Source organism: Aspergillus melleus (genome assembly GCF_016097325.1).
Source record: "Aspergillus melleus strain CBS 546.65 chromosome Unknown contig7, whole genome shotgun sequence".
Classification (NCBI taxonomy): Eukaryota; Fungi; Ascomycota; class Eurotiomycetes; order Eurotiales; family Aspergillaceae; genus Aspergillus; species Aspergillus melleus.
Genome location: NW_025763376.1, coordinates 1644916 through 1660150, shown reverse-complemented (window position 1 = coordinate 1660150; position 15235 = coordinate 1644916). Strand labels below are relative to the sequence as shown.

Genomic DNA, 15235 nt, shown 5'->3' with positions numbered 1-15235 from the left:
AACCAGATGTAAAGAATACCGTATACCAAGGAGATATAGATATTCATGACAAGGACAATCGGTTCGAAGAAGCATAGTTGGAATGGGCGAACGAGAGCCTCGAATAAGAGTTCCTAAAGTGAGGTAAGTGCCTGAGGGTTTGAAGGGAATGTTCGTGAGTAACAAACCTTTGGTGAAGATGAATGACTGTCAAGTTCCGCCTGAGAGAAGAAGATGCCTCTTTTGGTGGCAAGACGCAGTCGTCGAGCGCGACGATACAGAATATTAGGTCCGTATGTTTCCGGTAGGAGGAAGAATAACAAAACGAATGCGAACGCAGACACCCATATGAGTTGCCATATAGTCCATGTCCAACCTTTGGCCGAGTAGGCAAAGCCCCCTACCATGGGTCCAAGGACAGGAGCAGCGATAGCAAATGTTCCCCATATGATTATCATATAACCACTGGATCTTGGACTCCATATGTCGGCCATAGATGCGCCACCAGTGGCAAGAGCGGGTGAGCCAATAAACCCAGTGATGAATCGAAAAGCTAGGAGCGCTCCGAAGTTGGGAGCATAGACAACTGCCAGATTGAGGAGTACAAAAACGAATAGGGTCAAGAGGTAAACTGGATTCCTCCCAATTGCAGGAAGCTCGGAAAGAGGTGACCATATCATGGGCCCTACATCATTGTGAGAAGGGGACAAGAAACTCCAGGAGCATTGAACGTACCGATACCATATCCTAGCACAAACAGGGTGAGGCCAAGTGTCGAGGCGACCGTACTCACACCAAATTCAGTGGCTACGCCAGGAATGCCGGGAGAATAGATAGCTGAGCCAATATAGATAGCGAAAGTCAGAATCCATATTAAGGAGCTGACCAGCAGCTTTTTGCCGAAGCTCCAATTTTGGGGATCCTGTCAAGCGTCAGTTCAAGATTTACATAGAAAGAGGTAGGTAAGTGAACGTACTTCGCTGTCGTTAGGGCCCCAGCCAACAACGATGATGTTTCCATTTGGAAGTTCAGCAGTGTCGATGACTTGAGAAGCAACAGTTTCTTGTGAGCTCTGCTCCACGACGCTTTGACTGAGTGCAGGTCTTCCCAAGCTTGGCTCTGTCTTAGCCGTAGTATCGGTCAACTCTGAAGCAACGGAACCGTATTCCTCGGGATAGAGCAGAACCCGATGGCCGCTTAGGACTCGGATCAGTTTTCCGAAAGCCGTGTCTGTCAGTAATTCGTGCATGTTCAATATTCGCACTAGGTTATGACCACCTCCACTCTAGGCAGTTATATTGTTGTGTGCATGATGATCTAGGTGAGGGAGGAACTGAAAGCCACTTTTGAATAAGGATACTGAAAGGTCTCGACCACATACCAATCCCCACCTTCTAGAGGAACTTTCCGCTAGACCACCCCGTCGTCGACGAAGTGGGTTATTAAAGACATACTCACCTCTGTGCTTAGTCGTGCAGTGAAGAAAAAAAGGGAGCGACTGGTTCTCGACCCACTTGAGTTCTCGGTGCTTCGGAAAGCCGACCGGATTGGGTATCTATCCGGGCGACTGCCGAGAGGCAATGGATGAGCTGACAACGTCCATAGTTTGCGAGAAAGATAGACCATGTGGTCTCGATAATATGGTATTTCTGATGATCTATCTTGGTGGAACTGGGCTTGATTAACGCCGGAGCTCGGTTGACGCGCCACTCCAGTCGCCATGAGGCCAACGGGTTTAACGGGAGAAATGATATACATGTCCCACTTCCTAATTAGCGGATAGGAGACTGTGCCTTCATATTTGCGCCGAATAGCCGAGCTTTCGTCACTATCAGCTCGTTGGTGAGGTCCGGGCTTCTGCTACTTTGATCCCTGCCTACTATACACTTATAGGTCGAGCCTTGCCCAAATCCATGAGTCGCCAAGTCCTCTTGGTGCTCCTGAAATTGGATTACCCCTTTACTGAGAGCAAACAATATGATATTCAGCCGAAATGTCGAACATGATATCCAGACCGGACCCCCAGCTCGTTCTCAGATGCCCAATGTTGTCGACTGGGATGGGCTCGACGACGAGGCAAATCCTATGAACTGGAAAACGAGCCTCAAGATAACGACAGTTATAATCGTTTCGATCTTCAACTTTCTCACGTATGCTTTGAACCCCGGTCTATATCCCATTTTTTTGAAGGTAGAAGCACATGTTGATAGCATGTGCTAGTCCACTGGGATCGGCGATGTTTGCCCCGGGCGTCTCCGAGGTCATGAAAGAATTTCACTCAACAAACCAGCCAATGTCATCCTTTGTGGTCTCAGTATATCTTCTCGGGTTCGCCTTCGGACCTCTCATAGTGGCACCACTCTCAGAACTCTATGGTCGTCTGCCGCTCTATCACGGATGTAACATACTATTCGTCATCTCAAACGTCGCTTGTGCTCTGGCTCCGAGCTTGCCATCGTTAGTGGGATTCCGGTTCCTGGCCGGCTCTGCTGGATGTGCACCCTTAGCTCTGGGTGCTGGAACTATAGCGGATGTTATTACTCCCGAACGTCGCGGGTTAGCAATATCCATCTGGGCTGTTGGTCCGGTGATTGGCCCCGTGGTAGGCCCGTACGTTGTCTAAGTGGCAGGAGAATGCATTCTGGATATAAATAAATGTGAAAGCTGACTTATTACACACTTCATTAGTGTCTGTGGCGGGTTCTTGACCCAAGATGTCTCCTGGCGCTGGGTATTCTGGATAATTGCAATTGCGGTAAGCGTTCCATCGATAAGGTAGCGCTATTGCAACAAACTACACATGCAGGGAGGCGGTTCTACTGGGATATCGTTCATATTTCTCCGTGAAACATATGCTCCCGTCATTCTTGCACGCAAAGCAAGACGCCTAATGCGAGAAACCGGGAATACCGACCTGAAGTCTGTTCTTTACAAGGACTTGACTCCATTACAACTCTTTGCGACAACTATCATTCGCCCGATCCAGATGCTGTTGTTCTCTCCGATTGTGTCGCTGCTCTCCTGGTATGTCGCGGTGGTCTATGGGTTCCTCTATCTGCTATTCACGACCATGTCGAAAATATACCGAGAACAGTATAACTTCTCGGCGAGCATTGTAGGGCTGACATACATTGGACTGGGGCTTGGGTCTGCTCTGGGCCTTCTGGCAATGGGATTTTTCTCCGATAAGATCTCGAATCGCTTGGCTACAGCGTCCAAAGGTCAAAATAAACCAGAATATCGATTGTCACTCATGATCCCACTTAGCCTATGCATGCCCATCGGCTTGTTTTGGTACGGCTGGGCTGCTCAGAAGCAGGCGCATTGGATACTCCCGATCATCGGGACCTGCTGGGTCGGGGTTGGGGTGGTGGTCTCCTTTGTAGGTATCTACCTTGTCTCCTTTCGCTTACCGTATTGAGTGCTCTGCATTTCGGTTTGGTATCCTCAACGTGGAAGCTAATCTGTATCAATCTTCCAGACCGGGGTCCAAGCGTATCTAGTCGATGCATTCGCCACTCAAGCCGCGTCAGCAGCAGCCGCTAATACGGTCCTTCGCTCACTTATGGGAGCCGTATTGCCACTTGCAGGGCCATCCATGTATGACGCGCTAGGGGTCGGATGGGGAAATTCTTTACTAGCGTTCGTTGCATTAGCTATGCTTCCGCTTCCCCTGATGTTCTTCAAGTATGGAGAAAGGCTGCGGACAAAGTATCCATTCGTACCGTGATCGCGCCGTCGATTACCAAACCATATTTTTTAGAATCTACTGATCTAGCCTGAGCTAGAAGCGACAGGTAATCTCAGACTCTACTCCTCATTGTGTGCGCGCCACTATAAATCTACCATATAGTTTTCCCCTGCTATTGTTACGTTGTCAGTCAGCCAAACTGATTATTCGACCCTCTAGACTACAAAATGATGAAGAATGTACTCTATCGTAACATAAATGTTAGTTTATTAATGCTAATAAAAATTTCTTTCATTCTGCAGAAAGCGAGGGGCTACTAGTGGAAATGTCTCTGCATTGATTTCGAGAAGCAGAGTGTCGGTCAGCGTATCTTTGCCTTGCATGGGTGGCACATCAATACAAAGACGAGAAAGTATGCCCCCTCTTCACCATACGAGGTTGCATGCATAAGGCTCGCCTGAGGAGAACCGGTAGATTTAATGATGTGTACTGCGCCTTGTCTCAACCCCCTTACATCCATGCCAAGAACACTTGATTTGTAGGCTACACAATGAATAGGCCAGCACAAGCAGACTAGCTCAAACTGGTTAATGTAGAATTAATTGAGGGATTAAGTCATTAAATTATTATGAATAAGTTACTGTAAAATTGACTTTGTGTGAATGGAAAGTAACTTTTAGTTTTTTTCCTTGGCTCAGGCTCGGCGTGTTATTGATGCCCGAAAGCAGTGACACTGTTAGAGGTTCTCCAACAACCTCAACTCATAATCTGGGAATTTTTTAAGTTGTGGATTCCATGTGGAATGTTCATCTTCTTACCTTCCTGCACCTGTCCGTGGTGATGCCACCTGTGTATTGCGTTTATAGCCTTTTCGTCAATAGAAACAAGATGGATGAAGCGCAACGCTATAAGCTTCTGCAACGCGAGCAAGAGTACCAGGATGACAGTTCCGACTGTGAAAAAGATACAGCAGAAGAGGGATCGCCTTCCCAAAGGCGTTTCTCACGATATGGTTGGCAATGTTCGACATTCGCCCTCCTGGTAATCGCGACTATACAATTCTTTCTCCTGCTTCCCTCTACCTATACGCTCTTTCACTTCAAAAGGTCTTACGAGACCGGTTTCACTACCGACTTTGATGACGCAAAACCTCACATTTCTCTGGAGCAACGTCAATTCTCATCGGGTCTCCGTGTATCAGACAATGGAACCGTCTATCGCGCTGAGGGAAAACCTGGCGAGACGGCATATGTTGGCCGCGACCTAGATGCCGTCGACAAAGCCTGGGACAAGCTGTTTGGGCGTCGATATTTTGTCCTGCAAGATGACGAGGTCGATCAGCTTGATCGAGATGAGCCATCCCTGCCGGCCCTTGAGCCCCTAGTCGGCATTCGAAGCCACACCGGACACTCCGGCGTGTTTGGTGGCGTTGAAGTCTTTCACTCGCTGCATTGCTTGGACGCGCTCAGAAGATACATCAACGGTCAAACTCATCACCACGGACGGAGGCTTGAAGAAGAAGGAGGAATGCGAATACATATCGGTAATTATTCCCTTACATTGGATTTTCAACATGGGTTCAAATTTTGATATTCGGCAATGGCATTAAGAGCCGAACTTTAATGAAGGAAATCTATGCTAATGCTTCTTTATCGCCGGCAGATCATTGTGTGGACCATCTACGACAGGGTATTATGTGCTCGGCTGACCTGACGCCGGTGACACTCAAACCCTTGTACTTTGGGGATAAGAGCAATCCTAGTGGTGCTAGCTTTGTGGGCGAAACGGAGCGACCGCACACCTGCCGAAACTTTGAGGCTATACGGGAGTGGTCTCTTAGCAGGGACTGGTTCAAAAGTTAATGACTGAGGTTTGAGGATCTGGAAAATGGGCGACAAGGTTTTGAACAGCAGTGCTTCCGGCAGGGTGTGCTAGGATTTTGTGTTACCTATGATAAGAGGTACAATTTTCCGGCATATTTTGGGATAATAGAAGCTCCAGACAAATCCTCTGATGTCAATGGCATCCTCTTCTAATTAGTCCCAAATTGCACTCATTATGGCCACTTGTCGTTAATACCTGCTCATGAGCAACAAGGTCTATTCTTTTTGTAAGCTGTCTGGAGCACATTGTCATCCGTGTTCGCCAACTGCATGGCATACTTGATCTGATTAGTTTCTATCTTCAAGTAGTTATTAAGTGTTTGTATTGAGAAAGAGACATTTTAGAAGTGTCTCAAATGGAGCGACCATTACCTGCTGTATTCGGGAAGAAGTTTATGGAGCATCTTCACTGTAGCCCATCTTGGTATTCTCGCGTACAATACGTTTCATGAGATCATAAAACTGGATTCTAACATTCTTTGCCCCTTTCTCAACTTCAACATAGCCCCTTCCTCTAAATCAACCCATTGTATCCCTGATCCCCTCCCCATGCGCATTGTGTTGAACACGGTCATTGCTAACTGGAGTGGCATCAAGCCCTCTTCAGGCAATACCACCTTCATATCCCTGGTCCGCATCTTTACCAGAAGAAAGACGCTTCGCGCCGGCTCCTTCATAGCCCTGGTCCGCATCTTTACCAGAACGCTTCGCAGCTCCTTCGTAGCCCTGGTCCGCATCTTTACCAGAACGCTTCGCAGCTCCTTCATAGCCCTGGTCCGCCTCCTGATGCGCATCATGTGGAACGCCGTACATAGAAGCGCGAGTGGCATCAAGACTTCTTGGGCCGGCGGGACCGCCATGGTAGCCCTGATCCGCATCTTTGCTTGGGGAACGGCGCTTCGCCGCGCCTTCATATCCCTGGTCGGCTTCAGCATTCTTTCCGGGTCGATGATCTCCACTAATATGTTCGTGACTGAGGTCATTGTGGACTTGAGGAACATTATCGCCGCTGCGCTGGACACTGGCATCAAGGGCACCTTAGATCATTGTCAGTAAGGATTCTTGTTCGCAACACGGAGTTCTATTTACCGGGTGTGTTGCTGAGTGGTAATCCCTGGGCTCCAATAGCCAGGAGCCCCATGGTCCAAAGCAGGTTTGTGAGTTGCATGGTGTGTGGAAAGGGTTGATTGTTTGAGGTCAGAAGAAAAGGTGAGAAAAACGTGAGGATCTAGTGTGTTATGCCGGTAGTATGCTTAGGGTATCACTGAATTCAGTACTATGGGAGATTGAGAGCTTAGTTCAAGCAGAGAATTTCGGATGGTTATATTTATGGGAAGCAATGGAGACTCTCCTACGGGATATCCGTCCGCGGAAACTCTCGGGATCGACGTACCACTATGAACCATGAATCCTGCTATGGTGCAGAACGAAGCTGCACAATGATCCTCTGCAGGTCGAGGTTCTTGGTCGAAAAGAACAAGTTGAGTAAGATATGGTCGATCCTTGGGCGATATTGACGTGTTACGAGTCACAATACTCACCGCAATTGAGGATACTTGGCGCATGGATACCATGTTAACAAACGATGTTCAAGAAAGACCAATACCACTGGTGTGCGATGACGTCGCTGCGTGAATTTTATGTATGGTAGTGGATTTATTGCCTGTACATGGATTTATCATGTACTATACCGACCATGCAAGGGGAAAGCCGGATGCGTTGGCGAAAGCGTGAGCGGCGATCCGCCCACCCTTGTTCAAAAACCCAAGGTCCAAGATTTTGGGATAACATATCGCTTGCAACGAGAATGAGACTAACTCACACTGAATGGTTCACTGAGCATGAGGAACCCATTCCGAGACGGCTCTTCCAGGTCTGAAGGACACGAGTCAACAGAGGCTTTTCTGCCACATGACAGTGACTCCGGGGACGGCACCTGTACGGAAAAGACGCAGCGCAGATTAGGCGGCGTGTCACTCATTCTATGGATATTCCTATCGGTCTTGATCCATGCAATTCTTTTCTTCAGTGCAACTTGGTTTCTCTTTACCAAGAGGCAATGCTCCTATGGGATCAATGGACCAAACCTTGTACCCAGTTAGACCAGCCACGACTCGAAGTTTTGGTAGATTTTGCTGACAGGTTTTCACAGCGCCCATGGAAGAAGCAATATCATGGACTGTACTCGACCTACAAGACAAATCAACGTATAACGAAGAGGGGAGGAAGGTGCCCGATTCACAGCACCCAATGTTCTTGCCACCAGGTCCCGAGGCTGACGCTGCCTGGGCGGATATTGTGAAACGTGAGCATAGTAGTCATAGACAGATTATCACAGAACTAACAAACAGCTGACTGCAGACAACAACATCCGGATCTCCCCAGACGAGGTCCCAGAGGACTACCGTGGCCAGCCGGGTCTTGTAGAGTTCAATGACGGGTCGGGCGACATCTACGCAAATGTTGCAGTATACCACTCCGTGCATTGCATCAAGCGAGTTCATCACATGTTGTACTTTGATCATTACCATCCAGGAAGAAGTGAAGAACAGAAAGTGGAGCTCTTACGTCACGCCGGTGAGCTTCTCCCTGCCAGGACAAATTAATCTAGCTGACTGTATCTTCAGAACACTGCTTGCAATACCTTTTGGATGCCGTGAGATGCAATGCCGATTTAACCATTTTTCCAATGCAATGGGGCGTTGGGTATGTTTTCTCATTACGCAGTGAAGATAACTGTCTCGAGTACTCACGCAGATCCAGACAACGAATTCCGTTCGGCATTGACCAAGGCCGCCACCAATGTAAAGACTGGAATCGCATCGATGATTGGATGCGATCGAGAAGCGTGGATATATACAAGCCTGGCTTATTGATGCATCCCAAGTTTGGTACGTATCAGGTGAATCTCTCGTAGTTGAAAAGACCACTGACTGATGAACGTTTGGCAGGGTGGGCGTATAAAGATGGTACGGAAAATATTACTGGAGTGGCCAATGACACACTTATTGCAGCCAGTGAACATAACCATTAGACCTGTGTCAGGATACCTAAAAGGAGAAATACTTCCCTGCATTTAACTGCTTTTGTCGCTCCATTTTAAAAGGTGACTTTCCTCATCGCTTGAGTAGACATGTAACAAGTAGGATTTCTGAACACTCTTGAAAGATCAAATAAAAGGCTAGGAAGAAGCAAAAGGGGAAAAAAAGAAGAAAATAGAAAAGCGTAGAAAGGAGAAAATGGGAAGAAAAGTAGAGTAAAGAACAGTCAGCCAGCTTTGTATGCGTTTCCTTGCGGCAAATTTCAGTCATTCTGTCATAGCCTGTAAATCCTGTCCATCAAACAAACTCGCAAGTGCAGACCCAACAGTTGGTTCGAAGGCACGGAGCTTTTGTCACGCAACTTAGCAGCAGTCTTAGATCCTGCCACAGGAACTTGAAATTCGAACTTTTGACCCGGCAATGAGGGTTTTCCGGGGACTGGATATGAGTATGGGAGATATTCCGGAAGTAGCCCCAGTTGTCTAAGCACGGTTCCCTGATCCCACGTTATGTGTTCATGATAGAGGCGGTCTCCTCTAATATTGACCACTGCCATGAATGGTATTTCAAGCTTGCGACCAGTCGGTGGGACTCCAGGGATCCTGTAAATATCAGCAATGGAACGGACGCCCTAGATCTAGATAGCGTGGGGAGACTCTACAGCCAGTCAATTTGCGAATCATGGGTCATTGTCATGATAAACTCATCGATAACGCGGTCGATGCCGACAGTCCGACTGATAAGCTGATTTCTGGTGTCCTGTGGGTTGCTAAAGATAAAATGATCTCGATAGAATCGTGTCAGTTCATCCCGACCTATCCCCCCTGTCATCTTGGATAGTTTCAGTTATGCCGATCCTCGACGTATATGGTTTAGGTGTGCCACTCACCGTTGGTATATGGTTCACATAAGGCTCTTGTACCATGGTGTTCATAGTTTGTTCGACGGACCGATCTTCGAATTCATAGTAGGTATGTTCCTCCCAAATGGCCTCTAGATCAAAGTAAGGGCCATTCATGTGTCTCTTGAGAAAGGCCAAGTTTCGAGTATGTGAGACCCCTTCTTCTGCATAGTTAAATGCTGAGGAAGCCGGGAGAGCAAAAGACGAGCTATTCATCTCAGGATATTCATATTGCATGGCATAGACTTTCCGCTGAAGCTGCACGCCTGCCCGGCCTGCAAAGTGTTGAACGGTGGGAATGTGATTTGATCCCAGCTGAACGACATCAGCAGCCTCCGCATAGACAGCTGCCGCGGTAATTCTGTTAAATCCAGCAAGGCATTTTGCCTTTCTCCAAAGCTGAGAGCCGTACACTTGTAGGTTTGCATTAGCGAGTATGCATGGAATGAAACCGAGACAACAATATTCGCCTACCGACAAGACCGACAGCACCCGTAGTACACCTGTCCTGCTGCTCAAACGTCTTCATTGCTTGGTTAAGGACGTATCCTCGATCAATTGCCGATTCCTGAATCTCAATCACATTGTAACCCTCTTCGGCCCATTTCAGTGATGGAGAAGGGATATTATTGATCTGAGTGAGTTGGTCTGAGGGGTCATCCGGGACCATGACAATCATGCCGGGTCCAGTACCTTGGCGAGACATAACGGGGAGCAGAAAGGCCCCTGGTTTTAGTGTGAATATACATGGCTTAGGCAAGGGCTTGAGGGAGATGCTTGCTTGAGTCATAGTGACTGTTGATGGGTCTGATAGATTATGGTAAATATATGGTGGACTGTACCTGTGTGACCTTCTAAACCTGTATCACAATCTCTATTTATGTAGATAATATCACTTATCTAGGCCAATTTCCCCGCACGCATCTAAGACTCTTATCCCTGCAAACTGCTGAGAGAGCCAAGTTCGCGCATATACATGCCTCTACAGTTCGGAAGTCCGAATTCTTCGTGTAAAATGCATGCAGATGACATTTGTATTGTAATCATGAACTGCCATGCACAATGCCCTAATATACACGATTCGCAATTCTTCTGTGCTAGATGGCCGAGATTCTCTTGGTAGTTCCTAAACCTGGAGTTGATTGACAGCTGAATGAAAAGATGTAGAGCTACCTCGAACGTGATAGCAACAGTTAAGACACAAGATAGCATTGACACATCAATTCAAATGCGTAAAACACTTTAACCTCCCCCCTAGTACCGAGAAACAACTGGATTTGGCCAGAACATGCGGCCTCCACCCTCCTTTCTTGGTTCGCAAGCTCATCCCATGAAACCTGCTTTTCAATGCAAATCACCAACCGAAAGGGCGGGATGGTGTTTTCCAATCGAATCTTGCCAAGCAATATCTCAAAATCAAAGCTTTCAGGGTACTGAATGAACCAAAACACCTGCTTCAATGACATGCTTATATCATGCTTCACGCCCCACTACGTATACTCAGTGAGCGACCTCCGCCAGCCGCTGCAACATCGGCACATCCATCAGGTATAAAACCTCGTCATTCTCGCCAAGGAAAGCCGAAGGCCCATTGCTTATCATCAGCAACTCGGTCTCTTCCTGGAACACCAATGGTTCGTGCGTGGCACCCTTGCGCTCAGTCACGTAGTCACCCTGCGCGAACGCACCAGTCTGAGGATGAGCGCCGTTACCCTTAAGGATGTAGATCTCGGCGTTATCTAGGTGTCGGTGGCGAGGCAGCACGCCACCGGGCTCGGCGCGCACAATAACGGTGTAGGATTCGGTCTCTGGCGAAAGTCTGAGGATTTTGATCCAGACTTGAGGGGCGAGGGGGAGCCACGGGAGGCTGTTGCAGTTGATGGTATCTCCAGCGTCGTGGCTTTGGTTCGTAGAGGTCTGCATTTTTGGCGAATTCGTAAATTGGCTCAATGAATGCACGAAGGATAGGATGGAATAGAATGATAGCAAAAAGGTTGTTTCTAGTGCTAGGTGAAAGCGATAGATAGTAGCTTGCCCTGGCGTTGTACAAGTGCTTCTGTTGCTATTAGTAAAAATTTCACATCTCGGAACCTATAATATAGCTCTATTTGGATTGCAGAATTTTCTTTGGTCCTCTGTACTATGATATGGTCAGCATTGTCATCCATCGCGGTGTGGCGCCAGTCAACATATCCTTGCCGTTTTGGTTCGGATATCCGAACAGACCTCGGATGTCGACCGTATGCGGAAGGAACAAGGGCCTGGTCATTCGGAAGTTCAAAATTATGCCATACTCTTAAGAAAAGAAAACCTGATATCTAATTATTACCTTGCTTATGAGTCAAAGCTGAATAATTAGTAGAAACAGTCTTTTTAATTCTAGATTCTCGGACAAGCAAACGCTTCACCCCCGACTCTCGTTACATTATACATTGTGCCTATGAAGTGGCATCAGCACTGTCTCCTTAATAGCGAATTAAATTTGGAATAATGAACAGCCGAGGGTAGGCGAGTACAAGAGCAGTTAATAATTAAACAGCCAAGAAATATATGAACTCGAATTCGAGAGATGCCAATGTCATGCCCGCTTTAACCAGGCGATTTTCCCTTGAGTACTGTTCTACCAGCATCTCACATCCCACACACGATCCGAAACTCGATTTTCTGCCATAGCTAGGTTAAACAGGCTATCACAAGTTTGACTTCCTCTCCCGCTTGATATCAACTGGCTGTGTGACATACTTCATCCACTGCGACGATAAAGCCATACTGTTGCGCTCCGACTTTCCGCTGTCGTGCTGGCGTTCCCAGAACTCCTTCTCTGTCTGGTACAGTTCATTCTGCGAGCTTATCCAGCTCGATATGGCATCTGCCGTTTCATGTATCTTCTCGAACGGTGCCATGTGCGATCCACCTGGGAGGATCTCCGCTTTTACTCGGCCCGCAGCGACTCCTCCACTCCCTCCTAGCCCTTTGCCGGTGCGTTCCAGCTTATCCCTTCTCCGTTCAGGGATATTGATGTGGCTCTTTTCCCCAAACACGTACAGAACTGATGGGCGCACGTAGGACAGATACTCAAAGGCGATACACGTCCAGGGACAAACGTTCACGTACTCGGGACTGTTGTTCTGCCCGTCTCTTGGCGTAGCCGCGAGATCCGCGGTGAGGAAACGCTCCACATTACTGTTTCCGCTATTGTCTCGAGGAGCAGCATTCAGACGCAAGTATGTCCAGGCTTCTTGCGCCTTTGTCGTGGCAAGTGTCACAGTGCCAGGGTCGTGGTTGGGATAGAGAGCGGTCGGGACGGACCGCAGCCCGAAGCGGACATATCGATCAACACTTCTTGGGTCCCATCTGCGCCAGAACGGACTTTTCCGGACATATTTCTCGGCATCTTGCGGTGAAGACCATAGGTCTGGGCGAGAGCTGGCCCAAAGAGCTGGACTCTGTCCACCTGGTTTGCCGGGACTTTCGACTTGAATCATGGGCTCCAGGAAAACAAGTGAGTGAAATAACCGCGGGTGCATGATAGAAAGGTGGACACTGATTCACGATAATATTTAGCGTGCACTACGTTATAAATGGCAAGCCAAGCTGGCTGTTAATCTGAAGGATTGGTTACGCACAACTGCGAGCAACTGAAGCTATGTGCGATTCCCACGATTGGAGGTTGAATTAGGTCTCGAAAATGGTTTACCATGGATAGGAGATCGCGCGAATGGTCAAACCAATTTGCTAGAGAGCCATCGTTAGTCCGCCAGGCTTTATGCTTTAAAGGGGTGGCTCACGGTCATCCCCGAGCACATTCTCATTTAGTATGCCACTAGCACCTTGATGGGCACAGTCCGCAAACCAGATGGCCTTGATTCTAAAATTTGCCAAAGAAAGGAGTTCCTCCCAAAGAGGCTCATAGCATTCCTATGATCGGGTGAAGCTTAGCAAAAAGAGATTACGAATGTATCAAGTCCTGGAGAAGCTACCTTGGGAATTCCATTCGCATGGCCGGCAATGATTGTGACGTCGTCGGGTGCCGGGCTGACATTTTTAAGGGGAATATATTGCCTGACAGCCAGCCGCAACGCAGGGCTGTCTGACTTCACTGCCCTATGATATTCCCGAATAGACTGACAAGGAACAGTGTGCTCAATCACTCTAAATCTGGAGGTTGCCATAATCAGAACTTGCGTTGCGACGGAACAAGAGAAGAGCAGAAGACGATAACGGAGGCGGGAAGTCGTTGAGGTGGAGGTGGCGCCTTCTCCGCCCCCACGCCTTCGAAGGAATCGTGCTAAACAATACCACTCTCTACAAAAAAAAAAAAAAAAAAAAAAAAAAAAACAAAAAGAATCTTAGTGCTTACTGCTACTGTTAGTTGGGTGTTGGTTGGTTCATGTAGACCCACAGCACGGCGCACACTACGGTCGTTCCATCCGATAACTGGCCATGAGCCAGCGGCACAACCAGAGCTGGGGCAAGGCCATATCGTAGATGACCTGGGGAAACCTCCCTTAGCAATCAAGATGTTGATAAACTTACTGCTTTGGCACGGCGATTCAAGCCCTAAGCTTTGTGGGGGATCTGCTAGGCGGAGAATAGTCCGCCGCCCCGACAATCTATCGTTTTAATAAGAACCACGAGTTTTTCTTTGAGTCGGAAGGCTATTAGAGCTTCCGCAGTTAAGCCAAAGAGGTTTCGGTCTTGTCATCTTGACACATTGTGCACGCCGATTATGCGAACAATATTGACCAGCCTGTCCTGTGAAGACTCGAACAGCTGCCATAACGATATGGCGTCCACTTCCACGGCCAGTGTTGAGGAATTTATTCTGCCTGAGGAAACCTCTCATCATGCTACAACTATCATCGGGTTCCCCTCTAACCACTCTATCGCTTCGGCTTAGTACAAAAGCGCATATACCGATATTGCCCCCGCTATCTCAATTATTTCAGTCTTCAACACCCGATAAGTCTGTATCCCTCGATTCTAGGTGTTAACTTACCGAGGATAGGATCTATGTGAACAGCACGCCACTTGACAATGACAGCCAGGCTTCCTCATAGTTCCTTGCTATCTGCAAGTGTAGAATTAACGCCATGATTGTATCGAAATTGGATGGACCTCGGGGTTGTTCAGTGATGATTGTTGGACACAATTCCATGACTTAGTCAACAAAAGTTTGGTCTAAATACTTGGACTAAACTCAATACGCTTGGTGTGTGATTTGAGGTTGATTCCGGGATAAAGTAGCAGCTATTAATGAACACTTCACGAGAGGATGGATATTGACACCCAAGAGATAAATGTGAGCAGCGAAGAAGCAATTCATTCTGAAAAAAGCCATAGCGCGCAAGGACCAGTGAGGAGTAGATAAAGTCCAGTATATTGGATTAGCATGCCCGCTACATCTATGACTAACATCGGCTGCCCATATTCTGGGCGTCCCTCAGAACGATAGCACTCTCTCATAAATAATAGTATCAGACCAACCTCTTTCCAACGCTTCACGACGGCAGCCCTGGGTTTCGGTAGCAAATACTTGGGCCTGATTGGGAAAGACTATCACTGTCTGAGGACCCCAAGTTACATATCGTATATATTTTGAAAAGCTGGGTGCTGCTGACACTCCATTAGGTACTTGAGCTACACACAAGTAGACCGATGGGATACCTCCAACTGGCTATCGATAGAGAAGTCGGAGGATGAGACGATGAAGCTCAGGGTGCTTCAAGGAATCCAGTCT

General features: G+C 47.8%; 6 protein-coding genes across 6 annotated transcripts; 1 reads left to right on the top strand and 5 right to left on the bottom strand.

The window, feature by feature from the left end:
- Positions 1–664: 664 nt before the first annotated feature.
- MDR1_2 (GTPase-activating protein) lies at positions 665–1228 on the bottom strand (the record flags this gene model as incomplete). The annotated part of the gene is made up of 2 exons (XM_046093233.1): positions 665–901; positions 956–1228. The coding sequence occupies 2 exons, from the start codon at positions 1226–1228 to the stop codon at positions 665–667; spliced, it is 510 nt and encodes a 169-aa protein (XP_045949211.1).
- Positions 1229–4558: 3330 nt separating this feature from the next.
- Positions 4559–5532, top strand: LDX57_011489 (oxidase ustYa family protein; the record flags this gene model as incomplete). The annotated part of the gene is made up of 2 exons (XM_046093232.1): positions 4559–5213; positions 5333–5532. 2 exons carry the CDS (start codon positions 4559–4561, stop codon positions 5530–5532), a joined length of 855 nt encoding a protein of 284 aa, XP_045949210.1.
- Positions 5533–6156: 624 nt separating this feature from the next.
- LDX57_011488 (uncharacterized protein) lies at positions 6157–6721 on the bottom strand (the record flags this gene model as incomplete). The annotated part of the gene is made up of 2 exons (XM_046093231.1): positions 6157–6590; positions 6643–6721. The coding sequence occupies 2 exons, from the start codon at positions 6719–6721 to the stop codon at positions 6157–6159; spliced, it is 513 nt and encodes a 170-aa protein (XP_045949209.1).
- Positions 6722–9160: 2439 nt separating this feature from the next.
- Positions 9161–10201, bottom strand: LDX57_011487 (uncharacterized protein; the record flags this gene model as incomplete). The annotated part of the gene is made up of 3 exons (XM_046093230.1): positions 9161–9196; positions 9484–9908; positions 9970–10201. The coding sequence occupies 3 exons, from the start codon at positions 10199–10201 to the stop codon at positions 9161–9163; spliced, it is 693 nt and encodes a 230-aa protein (XP_045949208.1).
- Positions 10202–10995: 794 nt separating this feature from the next.
- LDX57_011486 (2,4'-dihydroxyacetophenone dioxygenase family protein) lies at positions 10996–11418 on the bottom strand (the record flags this gene model as incomplete). The annotated part of the gene is made up of 1 exon (XM_046093229.1): positions 10996–11418. The coding sequence occupies one exon, from the start codon at positions 11416–11418 to the stop codon at positions 10996–10998; it is 423 nt and encodes a 140-aa protein (XP_045949207.1).
- A 767-nt stretch (positions 11419–12185) lies between these two features.
- On the bottom strand, positions 12186–13022 carry LDX57_011485 (uncharacterized protein; the record flags this gene model as incomplete). Its single annotated transcript, XM_046093228.1, has 1 exon — positions 12186–13022. The coding sequence occupies one exon, from the start codon at positions 13020–13022 to the stop codon at positions 12186–12188; it is 837 nt and encodes a 278-aa protein (XP_045949206.1).
- Positions 13023–15235: the final 2213 nt, after the last annotated feature.